Source organism: Aythya ferina (genome assembly GCF_964211825.1).
Source record: "Aythya ferina genome assembly, chromosome: 4".
NCBI lineage: Eukaryota > Metazoa > Chordata > Aves > Anseriformes > Anatidae > Aythya > Aythya ferina.
The window spans coordinates 44123262-44136261 of record NC_140300.1 but is presented as its reverse complement, the minus strand read 5'-3'; the positions used below and the strand labels follow the sequence as shown (position 1 = coordinate 44136261).

The window sequence follows — 13000 nt, the reverse complement described above, 5'->3', positions numbered from 1 at the left end:
TTTACAACGAAGGACTAAACTTATAATCTAAAATCTTCTCTTGAAAAAAGGCAGTTATGCAAGGTGTATGTTTTTGAATCGCTATAATATAGTTAGTTTGAGAAATAAATATCATCAGAATGAGGAAAGATGAGGCAGGAGGTGTGTATTTCTGTTACCCGATCGTCTCTGGCTTGGAAGTGGCCATATTGATTTTACTTTTTCTCCGTGATAGATGAGAAAAAAAGACTGCAGGACGTACTAGTAACTTGGACAAGTTATGCTAAATGTAAAAGTATTGAACTTTGATCTTGGCTTTCAATTCAATCTTAAATGAGAATAGGTAGAAGGCTAGTTTGAAATAGTACCTTCAGTATGACATTATAATGAAGGAAGCAAAAATGACAGCTATGTACTATGCACGTGGAGGTTTTTGAAACACCGAATAGTTTTCTAGCATTAAATAGGGGGAAAAAGGGGGAGAAGAAAAAAGGGCTGATTATCCTTTACTTTATCCCTGGCATGGTTTTGTTCTATTTTACTTTTTTTGATCTTCACCAGAATGCTGCTGGGCCACTGAGCAACAGTGCATGTGGTGTGTATTAGTATACTGTTGGTAATTTTACTGCTGCTAACTTAAAATCCTCAAGGGGGAGTTAATTACAGGAAAACCTTTCTAAATATCAGCTGCATATTTTCCATGACAAGAAGGTTTTCGACTCACGTTGAACAATTCCAGAATCGGAGTTATTATTTACATGAGTACGTTTTAGAAGAAAGTAAAATCTGTGTTTGTACAATGCAGTTAAAGCTTTTCAATACTTTATTTTTTGAAGGCTGACAAGTGGCAGCTATTGTTCAGGGAGAAATGACCGTGCATAAATTGAATTTTATTTTGTATGGCAAGTTAAACTTTTTTTCTTTGTTAAGCTCCGGGCATATGGCAAAACCAGAATATTTGTTGATATTTTTTAGGGTTTGGGAGATTTTTTTTTTTTTTTGGTTTAGTTTTCACTTAATTGAAAAGTTTATTATTTGCAATTTATGTGCATATATTTACTTAATTTAAACTTTATATATTGCCACTGGGGACTTGCCTTCTTCTGTAAATGTTTGCAGATTAACTTCTTTTTTTTTTTTTTAAAGCCAGCCAGTGGAACTTCAAGCCGTGTATGGCAGCGATCAGCGCCAGCAAGGAGCAGTGTGCGGAAGTTAGGCGCTCACGATGTGCTTGGCGCACGTTTTTTCCAGCACGGCAGTTCCGTGGGCATTCTTAAACCGCTTTTAAAGAAATAGCCCGCTCGGCTTCAGCTTCGAAAGAGAGAAAAGGAATTCAGGGTTGCCAACGAGCGGCAACTTCAGCGTGGCGAGCTCTCGCCCTCCCCCTTTGGCCGCGGCTCCCCGCTCCGCGTTCCCACGGAGCAGCCGCAGCGCCGGCGGCCGGGGGGATGCTGCGGGGGCTCCCGGCGGGCACCGGCAGCTCCCGGGAGGCTGCTGCCGCCCCCGGGGCCCGGCCGCGAGCCGGGGGCCGCCCGGGGCAGGAGGGAACCGGAGGGGACCGGGGGCCGGGCTCCGGTAGCGCCCTTCTGGGCGGTGGCGACCGCGCTGCTGCGGGCAAACCCCGCGCTGCCGTCGCCTCCTTTGGCGGCGGCACAGCCCCGTGCCTCCCGCGGGCAGGTGCACCCCGGCTCCGGCCCGGGGAAGCCCCCCCGTGCCTCCCCGTTGCCCCCCGAGCCGGAGAAGCGGGGCTGGAAGGCTGCTGAGGGGCAGGGGGGCAGCGGGACCTGCCGCCGGCAGGGGAAGTCGCCCCGCGGCCGGAGAGAGGAGAGCCCGTCCTGCCTCCCCCCTCCCTGCCCGGCCCCGGCAGAGACACTTGAAATGGAGTTAAACGCTGCAGAGAGCTCCGGGTAGTTTGGGGCAGGCTTAATAGGATTAAAAGTAGCTGTGTTTTAACGTTAGAGGATTAAGGCAGGTACTTCCCGTAGCTAGTCCGAAACAGTGTTTTCTTTCTCAACTTTCATTTTTTATGTAAAAAGAAAAAATCACACAAACCAAAGCTATATTCCTTTGTCTCTGCCTCTGAAACCTGACAGAGCAATGTGTCTCTTTCTCATTTCAGCTCCTGATGAAGATATACTTGTTAAAGGAAAGCAGTCCATCAAGAGTCAAGTCTTAGGAAATCAGAACTCAGAAAGTGAGATTCTCTTGGAAGGCGATGACGATATCACGTCATTCATAGAGGAGAGAGAAGTGGAGAACTTAACGGGTAACTTCAGCTATCTAATTTCTCATCAGCTTCTTTACTGTTTAAGTTCTCATCTCCCCTGCGCTGCAGTGAATACTAATTTAAGATACACACCATTCAATTTTTCCTTCCCATAACTGGGTCTTTCAGATCACTTTCTGTACACCTCTGATGCTGGGAATTTACTTAGTTGCTTGAGGACAGTTGTGCATTTTCTTTCTTGGGTTTTTATAACCTGGTTGTTTCCACGGTAGATGTCTGTATTCTAGGAAATCTTCCTTAGAAAAAGAAGCTCTACCCAGCAAAGAGCTGCTTTTTTTTTTTTTTTTTTTTTTTTTTTTTTTTTTTTTTGACCTTGTTTCATTCCTCAAAACATTAGACCTAGTGGGCAATTAGGCAAGTCATTTGTAATTAAAGGCTTTGGAGAGCTTCAGGGTCCCCCCCTCGCCCTCCTCCCCCCATTTATAAAACTGTACGTATTAGTGATCTACTTGGATTTCAAGGATCTGTATGCTCACTGGATTTAACTCCCTTAAACCCCTTGTTATTCCCTCATTCAAGTCCCTTTTCCACAGACCATAACCATATTTGTCTTGGTTTCTTTTTCCTGAAAAAAAAAGATAGTACTTCAGATCCTTGAACTTGATTAATTTTACCAACCTTTGCTGTTGTTGCAATCCAAGTGGTATGAGTCCATTTCTGTACGATTCATAATGTAAATAGTAACTTCCCTGGTTCAGGCACTGGGAGTTATAAAGCATCTTCATTGTTATTTGAGGAACATGGGTTTACATGAAAATGCAAATTTCTGTGTTCTGCTGCTTTCTCACCTGCAGTATTCTGTGTACATTTTTGTTAGAGAAAGATGTCATTGCTTGGATAATTGTGGTTCCCCAAAAAGCTAGTAGTATAATCTTACATTATGATAATCTAGTGAAATTAGCAGAAGTGATTATTTATTGTCAGTTTACTTATCCCTTGCCTGAACTGCTTTCTACTCTTTAGTTTTTAAAAGCAAAGTTGAAAATAAAACATGCTGAAAAAAAAAAAAAAACAAACACAAAACAACACCAAACCTATGTAGGAAGGGTGGTGGAAAATAAATAGGAGAATAATGCAATGGCATTTTATGTACGTGGATCTTTTCATTCTTTCTACCATGAGCTTTCTTCTCAACAGCCTTCTGTGTTTCCTTCTCGTTTATTATACATTCATTGGTTCTAGTAATACATTCATACTGTAATAGAGGTGAAAGGGGAGTTTAATTATATAATCTTGACAATGGCAATAGGATTAAGAAGTAATCCTCACTAATAAAGTGGTGTGGGTAGAAATGAAGTGGAAATTGTCAGGGGTCTTCTAGAGGACCTGGACTGCCCCAGCTTCTGCAGCTGTCTGCTTGCCCTGTAATTGAATGTCTGAGAGTGATTGAAAAAATGTTATTTCTCCTCTGGATTACATGCTAATGTACAGAGGGCAAAGGGAGACAGCAAAAGAACACATAGCTGCTTATTTCATCCATTTGTGGGGGTGAGCTTTGGGAAATCATGGCAGTTCTGCAGCTATCTCATGCCCATCTGCAAACACAATGTATTTGTACATTGGGAATAGAGGGCAAAGCTGCTCTGATCTCAACAGAGCATCTCTTCTTTTGTCCTAGTGGCACACATTGAGATTGATGCGAGATTAAGGACCATCACCCTCCTAACAATCGATGGAAATGACAATTCATCTGAATTTTTTGTCAGTTATTCTCACATTGATTACCTGAACGTGTGTACCTCATTTATAGATGCTTTATTAAAACAAAATTGTCTGTGTCACTTTCATATCTTCCACTGTTTTATAAAAAGTCAGATAATAGTGCGACCAAGTAACTTCATTTCCTTACCTCTTAATCAGCTAGATGACAAACCTAACCTGCTTTCTCTCCGTGTGTGTTAGTTTATATAATAGGTTCTGTATTGTCAGATCTATGCCGAACCTATTGTTTTCAGTAGTCGTCTGATTTGTCCCTGTGATAAGCCCTGTGGAGATGTGATTATTCCAATAAAAATTCATTCAGTTGGAAACCAACCCTCCAGCTGTTTACTCCCACAGTCCCCGAGCTACACTAATGCTATATGGAATCCTTGAACAATATTTAACATGGAATCAAAAGCATCTTTAAAACATTTTACTTCAGGCTCTGTAACATTGTCTAACCTTAACAATAGATTTCTATCATCCATGAGGGAACACTTCACAGTCAGACAACTTTGAGCCTTGACTGCTGTGTTCATCTTTGTGGAAAGCTATTGAAACTCTCCAGTACCTACAGAACACATTTGACAGTAAGATTTCAAGTGCTCGTGTGTGCACACTCTCTATTGCATACACCAGAAGGTATGCAACCACTGAACTTTTTCAAAAAGAAAACACAGCCGAGGAAAAACTATATATTGCCATGCTAAAGCCAACTCCTGGCATGTATAATGTATGCATCAGTTTGAAATTGTAGCTGCTTCAATGTTCGGCAGAACAGAGACACTGTAAATCTATTACATATGTTCTTTTCTGGGATAGAAAAAAAAAAAAGGAGTTTTGTTTTTTTAAGGAAGAGCTAAGCTCTCTGTTTTATTTATTTTCACATTCTAAGCTTGAAAACCAAGTAATTTTGAAAATTGTTGGTGTTCTCCCTCTTTGGCAGGACCAGTTGCCCTAAGCGCACCAGCCCAGCTTGTGGCACCCTCAGTGGTAGTGAAAGGCACTCTTTCCATCACTCATTCTGAGCTCTACTTTGAGGTGGATGAAGAAGATCCCAGTTTTAAGAAAATCGACCCGAAGGTAAGAGATCGTTGACCCTGAGCTCTGAGAGATGATGACAAATTACCCGAGACCTTTAATTTTTCATTCTACTTCCTTTACCTCTATTGGCCCGCAGTGTCCTAGCTTTAGTAAGTTTGCCACTGACCATATACGTTAGTGAACTTCACTGAAGTGCCACCTCCTCTCCTTCTCCCCGTTCTCCCCCTCCCACAATTCGACCCTACTTGAATGTTAATTAGCTTGCTGCGAATAAAGCTCCAGGGAGGCATCTTAAATAAAGACATCTTGAATCACAGGCCTGTGTGAATACTGGAAAGTTCAACGAGGCTGTTAGCCCAAATGCTTTGTTTTACTTTCCTATTTTTATATAATGCCAGTATAACATCATGCCTAACTTCCTACGCTCTTAAGTTTTCAGTGCTTCTGTATCGTATTATTATATAACCAATTTTACGGGGCCTGTTACTATTTATTGTGCCTAAGCACAAAACATAATTGCCCTCTTAAAATACGTTTCTGAACTGACTTGTTAATTTCCACGAACTTTATTTGCTCTGAGTTACTTGATTACCAGTGTTTGTTTAGAATGAGCAACCTTTCAGTAAAACTCCAGTGCAAAGGCAGGATATTCTGAGCTCAGCTTAATGAGGTTGCACTTGAATGTTTTCTACAGTATTGCGGCAGCATTTCAAAAGTATGACACGTTACCGATAAATATTCTCGTATCACATTTTAAGCACAGGGATGTCTCTTGATTTTTAAAATACCTGCTTATTATTAAACATGGCAATAATTTCTTTATGAAGTGAAAATAACTCACTGGAAGACATAGTGGTTTTCTGCTTGTCTGCAGACGATACCTTGTGTGTTAAGCACCAGTTCAGTTCTTTGTTCCTATTGAGCAAATTGCTCTTGTCTGTATTAAAAATGGCCTCAGTGGGTCTGAAGGCTGGGATTATCAAATCCTATCAAGGAATAAATCTGTTTTTATCAAGGAATAAATCTGTTTTGAAAAAGAACACTGAAATTCTTTGAACTAGAATTTAGTATGAATGATTAGTTAGAAGTGTGATTTTATGTGGTATCATAAATGAAATTTAACTTTTTTTTTTGGTCCTGAAACGTTTTTGAAATGATTTCAAGTATGAAATAGCTCTTAAAATTTTGATATGCTTACTCTTTGCATAGTATTTCTTAGAACACGGAATGGTTGGAAGCATATAAATATAAAATATAAGGAGAGGTTACTGTATTTCATTCTGCGTCTAAAATCCTCTGCTACATATTGTATTAGCATGAGAAAAGCCTTACATGTCTGCGTTATTCTGCGTTTCTGTTTTCCATGTTTAGCACGTAGGGCGTTCAAGTCTAGTTAGGAATTCCTACCATTTCTGGTACCTGGTTATAGGGCCATTGCCATGCAAGACATTCAGCTTGCTTGCTTTTTGCCTGGTCTCAAATACTCGGGAGTGGTTGTTTTCCTAAGTGCGAGCAGGCGTTCAGGTTTGGTGGGGCTGTGACTTTAATTCTGTACCTGAGAGGTTGCATTTGGGTTCCTACTAAAAGGAGGAGGCGGCTGTGTGAAGTACAGGCTACGTCTCTTGTATTCTAGTTGTGATGCTGCTGCGAGTCTAAAAAAAAATATATCTTGGTATCTCTTTTCGAGGGGGTGGAAGATGGGAAGTTAAAAACCACATCTGGGTATTTTTCATGTAAGAAAGCGTTAAGAACACCCCGCAGCTTTTTTTCTCTGCACGAACACCTCCCGCCCCCCGAAATCGCCGTACCTGGCTGTTGGTGACGAGCTGCTCCCGGCTATGCCCCTACAAACCAAAACCAAAAGCCCCGCCGCCGCTGCAGCTCGGAAGGCCCGTTTAACGAACGAGGCTTCACCCGGTGATAAATCGGAGCTCCTTGTATATTTGTCCAAACTCCCGCAAGGCAAACACTGTGACAAGCTCCCGAAGGACAGGGCAGCGCTGCCGATAGCATCGGTGCCGCCGGGATCAGGAAGAAACGGAACGAGTCGGCTGCAGCAAGAAGTTAGATTTTAACGCCCCCCCGCTCCCCCCCCACCCCGCCAGGACACGAAAACTTCCTTGAAATGCCCCGAGCCGATTTAGAAATCTTTTTTTTTTTTTTTTTTTTTTTGGGTTCCGTTGTTAGCACCGATCCGAGTCCCCCCCCCCAAAATCGCGGCCCCGTCCCCAAAATCGCTCTGGGGCAAGGCGCTCTGCCTGGCTGCGGCGCGCCGCGACCGCCGGCTGCGCAAATCCGCGGGGAAATGGGAAATAAAAATAGAAGAAAAAAAAAAAAAACAACGAACCGAACACAACAAGAAACCAACCAACGACTGCTTGTTTAAAAAAAGGATCGACCCTTCGCTCTAAAGCGCGTTAATTATTCAGGGTGGATCTATACCTCGAGTCAAAGGCGAACAGACAGCTCGGGGCAGCCAAGGCAGCTAGCCGTGATTTTTTTTTTTTTTTTTCCGAACAAAATGCAAGAGCTCGAAACTTAGTAAATACTGTTAACGATAAAAAATAATAAAATAAGCTAGGAGGAAAGTAAGCGAGCCCTCAGTTTCAGGTGTGGGGCCGGCTGTGGTGCAGCCCTCCGGGGCTCCACAGAAAATGGAGGCAGCGCTGAGGGCGCCGGGGCCGTGCCAAGCCGGGGGCTGCCCGGCGCCTCCAGACCGGCTCTTGCCGATTTCATTCTAATTTTTTATATTCTTTTAAACGAACCTCCCGAGGTTCAGACAGAATCTACTTGCCTGAATTTAAGAACCAGTGACGAAAAGTCCAAGTAAAGTTAAAGTAATATTTTTATTACTATTTGCAACAAGTCAGTCGCGGGGCACATAATCTGACCTTGGCACCGAAATACATTTAACATCAGTAAAACTTTTTTAAAGGGCGATTTGTACATATAGTTAAATAATTTTTCACTTGGTGACAACATTCAGGCAAAAGAAGAGAGAATAAGAAAAGGACTATACATTTGTTCGAAAAGGTACCTGTGGGGGTTCGTTCGTTTGGCCGCGGCAAAAGTCCGATCGCTTCTGCCAGTGCCTCGGGAGAAACGCGGCTGGGCTCGGCTCGGCTCGGCTCTTCCCGGCTTGGGGCAGGGGCTGGGCGCCCCGGCCGCAAGTTTTTAAGCGCCGAGCTGCAGGTGGGTGGGGGCGAAGCCCCCCCCGTCCTTCGCCGCCTCTTCCCGAGCCGTGGCTGGCGTGGCGGGGCGAGGAGGCTGCGGGCGCCGCGGTCGTTTGCGGAGGGCGAGCTCGGCGCGGGCGGGTGCGAGCCCTATAGTTTGTCGAGGCTTTTGGGATTGGTGAGGATTTCCCTGGCTAGCCTCCAGGTCTGTTTGGCGGCGCTTTCCAGGGCCGAGTGGGGCTTGCCCTGAAAGAGGTCTAGGTTGGGCAGGAAGTAGTGGGGGCAGCGCCGGCACTGCAGGCAGGAGATGAGCTGCAGGAGGATGCCGTTGAGCCGGTCGCCCAGGCACGCCTCGTCCCAGTCGGTCTCCCGCGGGTGCTTCTCGCACTCGTACAGCAGCAGCGTCTTCATGTGGTAGTTGTTGAGCGGCTGCCCCGGCAGCTCCAGGTGCCGGTCGCGCAGCGTCTTGAGCACCGAGAGGCACTTGTTCCGGCAGCCGCCCATCAGCAGGCGGTTCTCGGCCTCGCCGAACTGCAGCACCCAAGCGTCGCTCTCGGCCGAGCTCTGCTTGCCCGTCAGCGAGTAGCACTCCTTGGAGAGCAGGTTGAAGCCCTCCGCCTTCACCTCCGCCACCCGGTTGGGGCCGGGCCAGGGGATGTGCGGCATGGGCCACTGCGCCGCGCTGCGCGGCCAGATGCCGGTGCACTTGAAGGCGGGCGTGATCTGCACCACGTAGCGCTCCCGGATGCGCAGCTTCACCTCGCTCGTGTCCGCGATCATCTTCACCACGTCCCGGTAGCTGCACTTGTCCACGGCCTGGGCCACCAGCGTCTGGAAGCGGGAGCGGATCTTGCGGGCCGACAGGTAGCCCGAGGCGGTGATGAACTCCACCCAGAGGGACATGCTGCGCTTGCGGCCGTCGCTCAGCTTGAGCACGGCGCAGCCCGGCAGGGAGCCGTCGTCCACGAAGTTGAAGACGCCCATCTGGTTGAGGTAGAGCACCACCTCGAACTCGGTGGGCGAGATCACCTCCAGCCCCTCGTAGCGGGCGTCGATCTCGCTCAGGGAGCTGATGAAGCGCGGCTCCTGCACCTCCACCTCCTTCAGCACGTCCGACACCACCTTGCACACCTCCCGGATGGTCTTGGCGATGGCCGCCTTGCGGGCCTGGCAGCGCTCCGTGTAGTATTTGTTGAGCTGGTACACCAGCTTGGCCTGCGCGGCGATCATGTTGGGGCACAGGTCCGGGCTGTACACCGGGCTCTCGCAGTACGTTGAGGGATCCAATGCTTTAGCGGAGGCTGCAGCTTCGCCGAGGGCACCGGCCGGCTCGCAGCCCCCCACCCCCTCCGGGAAGACGGCGGCAGCGGCGCGCCGCCGAGCGCCCTTAAACGCTCAGGGAGGAGGAGGCGGAGGAGGAGGAAGAGGAGGAGGAGGAGGGTGGCAGCGCTCGGCAGGACGAGGCGCGGAGCGGCGAGCCCCAGCGCTGCCCCGTCGGGGAGGAGGGCGAGCCTCGGGCCGGCGGGACGGGGCGAGCCGGGCGGCGGCGGGGCCGGGGCCGGGGCCGGGGCCGGGGCCGGGAGCGGGGCCGCGGGCAGCCCCCGCCGGCTGCCGGAGCGCCAAGTTGCGGGGGGCGCTGGGGGCACGCTGCCTCCGCGCTCGGCCGCCCACCCCCCCGCGCCGCTGCGCCCCCGCTTCAGCAGTTCATGAAAAAAGCCCGGCCCGGCCAAACTTCCCCGGGAGGCGCAGGAGGTCCCCGCAGAAGAGCCGAGCCGGTCGGCGGTGAAGTTTCGAGGGAGGAGGAGGAGGAGGAGAAGAATGCGAGCAATGCCCCGAGCGGCGGAGCGAGCCCTCTCCGGCTGCCTCCCTCGCTCCCGCTCTCAGTCCGTGGCACGGCCAGCGACGTGCATGAGTTTGGCCGCCGCTCTCAGCCTGTCAGGGGGTGTTGGTGACTTCCCTTTTCCTGCCGGAGGCGTTGTCTGAGCCCGGCTCTGCGGCTCCCGCTAGCTCTAGGCGCAGACTTGCGCGCTCGGTCTGCGCTCTCCCATTCCTGGCCCGCAGCGCTACGGAGCCCCTTTGGATTTATTAGGGTTGCTTTTTCTCTCGCTTTGCACAGACTTGTGTGTTTTATCCTGAGCGGGAGGGAGGGCGTAGCCGCCGTGCCCGGGGGCGCTTCTCCTCCCCCTCCCCACCCCTGGAAGTGCGCGCCGAGGCTCTCACTTTCTGCGCCTCTCCTCCTCCTCCTCCTCCTCCCTTTCCTCCTCCTCCTCTCTCTCCTCCTCCTGCTGCTGCTCCGCGTGGCGGCGGGGCTCTGTGCCGCCGCGCGCCTTCGGTACTTTATGAATGGGGCCGGGGCGGCCGGGGGGCGGGGCCCCGCCTCCTACAATCGCGGCCGAGCTGTCAGCGCCGCGGCCAATCGCGGCGCCGGGCGGGGACGCGGCGGGCGCGGGGGCGCGCACGGGCACACGCGGGACCCGCTCCCGGGGCCGGTGCCCGGAGCCCACGCGTGGCTCGCCGCCGGGGCAGGGAAAAGCTACGGTGCCGGCCGCTCCCCAGGAGGAGACCCAGCGCCCGTGTGCAGGGAAGGGAAGGAAGGGGGAGCGGTGCTTCTCCCGCCGGTGTAACGCACAGCTGCTGCCGCTCACGCCGGGCTGCAGCGGTGGAAGTGAGAGCGGCGCTGGCCCCGAGTCGCGCACCTTGTTTTACTGCCCTTGGCCGGGGCCGCGCTCGCCTTCGTTTCGATAAAGCCGGCGCCGAAAAGTTCCGCGCGTCCTCCCGAAGCGGAGAAGCGAGTTGTTTGTAAAGGACACGCTGGTTTTTGGTGCGAGTTCGCATTAACAAGGCTACGGAGCCGGAGAGCCGCGGCTCCGTTATGTCCGCTCCGAAACGGGGCGGGCGAGCTCCGGCGTGGCCCTGGGACAGCAGCGACCCACCGGGCGGTCCCCTTGTCCCCCCGAGGTTCCCCTGTCCTTCCGAAGTCCCCCTGCTCCCCGAGGTCCCGGTGCCGGCCCCGCCGCTCCCGGGCAGCCGATGCGCTCCTCCCGGCCCGGCCGGCGCCTGGCCCCGCGTCCTTGCGCTCCTTCCCCTCTCGCCGCGGCCGGCTGAGTTTAATAAAGCCACCAGCGCCGGCTGCTTGCCGCGTGCGTTTAAATTAGAAACACGGCTCGGGCCGGCCGACTGCGCGCTGGGAGAAGTAAGTAGGGGCGAGGCGGCGGCGGCGGTGCCTCCTCCCCGCGGAGCCGCCCGGTCTCTGCTTTGCAGCCCCCGGTCCCCGGTGTCCCCGGCGGGAGAGGGAGCAGTCCCCGGGGGCGGCCAGGTGCCCTCTTTCTCTCCCTTTCTCCGGATGCCGAGCTCGGCCCGGCTGTCCCGCGGTCCCACGGCAGCCCCGGGGCTGGAGGAGGCTCCCGGGAGCGGGGCAGGACGGTCCCCTTTTAGGGTCCCCTTGTAGGGTCCCCTTTTGGGGCCGAGCAGAAAGAGCGCGGACCGCTCTCCCCGCCAGTAAAGTGACTGATGGCAGAGCGTCGCCGGCGTCCGGATTTAAAACAATTCATTACCAATTTTCCCGTCTGAGGTTGAAGCTCTAGTAAATAATAAATCAGCTAAACAAAAGCCGACTTTAATTTATTGCCCCGGCGCTAATTAGAAACATCATTTGAGCAATAAACTTAAACACTTGCAGCGACTAACGCAGGGGAAAGCCTTCTCTCCGGCGTCGGGGCGCTTGCGGCCGCGCTGCGTTAAGCCCGGCTCCGTCTGCGGCGGAATTTGCTCTCGCCGGGCTGCATAATCGGAGGGGGACCGGCACCCGAGGAGGCTGTAATTGAAGAGCCCTTGTCACCTCCGCTTCTATGCAGGGAGCCCACGGGCGGCTCGCTGCCCGGGCAGCAGCAGGAGATACTGTATGCCATTAAAAGCACCGCCCGGGCGTGTGTGCGCGCTGCCGAGAGGGAAACTCTCGAGGCTAAAAGCCACTTGAAGCCTTCAGCCCGATTGATCTGTATTCTCTCGTTATAATCCGTCTCATCATACTTGAGTTAATGAGGCAGGGGCGGGGGTGATCTGATGGTCCTTGACAAATTCATTAGGGAGGCTGCGGGACATTTTATTTGACTGTTAAACATCGTGTTTGTTTGGTTTAAGCGGTGCCAACATCAGCATGCCGCTGCCTGGAGCAATAGTGTTTTGTTAGCGAGGGTTTCTGTAAAAAAAGCTCCCGGGAAGGGGGCTGGTGTGCAGGGCGCGTTTGCTCTCTCCTCGGCTCCTCCTGCCCGCTCCCTCCCTCTCGGCGCCGTGGGGAGCTCGCTCCGGTGTAAACCCACACGTGGAAACGGGGCGCGCAGCTCGCTTCGCTCCCCGCTGCGGAGAGTGGCAGCGAACGGCTGCTAGGAAATGTGCGGAGACATTTTTTTTTCTTCCTCCCTCCCCGAGAGAGAATGCTCTGCCTCCGTATTAACCCTTAAACAAACAAACAAAACCACAAAACCAAAAGAAAACTGGAAAACAAATCGGAGTTTTAGCAAGAAGCACCCACGCTTTTTATTGTGTAATCTAGTAGCATACTTACCGTTGCTTGACTAGCCAGCTTGTCAGTGGCATACTTTATACATTTCAGAGCCTTTTTATTCTAAAAGGTGTATTTTTTAAGTTTCTGTAACAGGTTACAGATGCAACTTTTAATATTTAAGTCAAATCAAAGCCTAATGAAATTGACTTGAGACTATTAAGAGGTTTCTGCCAAATCTACCCTTTTTCTCTCCACTCTCCCCTCGCTGAATGGAGACAGAAAAGCAAATGCAGGAACAGGTGCTCTCAAAAG

At 51.0% G+C, this 13000-nt stretch overlaps 2 protein-coding genes across 4 annotated transcripts in view; one reads left to right on the top strand and one right to left on the bottom strand.

The window, feature by feature from the left end:
- Positions 1-13000, top strand: part of LRBA (LPS responsive beige-like anchor protein) — a 390502-nt gene that overhangs the window by 206286 nt on the left and 171216 nt on the right. For all 3 annotated transcript variants that reach the window (XM_084516786.1, XM_084516785.1, XM_084516787.1), the window contains exons 39-40: positions 2099-2245; positions 4914-5050. In XM_084516786.1, the coding sequence (XP_084372912.1) occupies positions 2099-2245; positions 4914-5050 (284 nt within the window). The remainder of the gene's footprint in view (positions 1-2098; positions 2246-4913; positions 5051-13000) is intronic.
- On the bottom strand, positions 7839-10473 carry MAB21L2 (mab-21 like 2). The gene has a single exon (XM_084518670.1). It carries the CDS (start codon positions 9412-9414, stop codon positions 8335-8337), a length of 1080 nt encoding a protein of 359 aa, XP_084374796.1. The 5' UTR covers positions 9415-10473; the 3' UTR covers positions 7839-8334.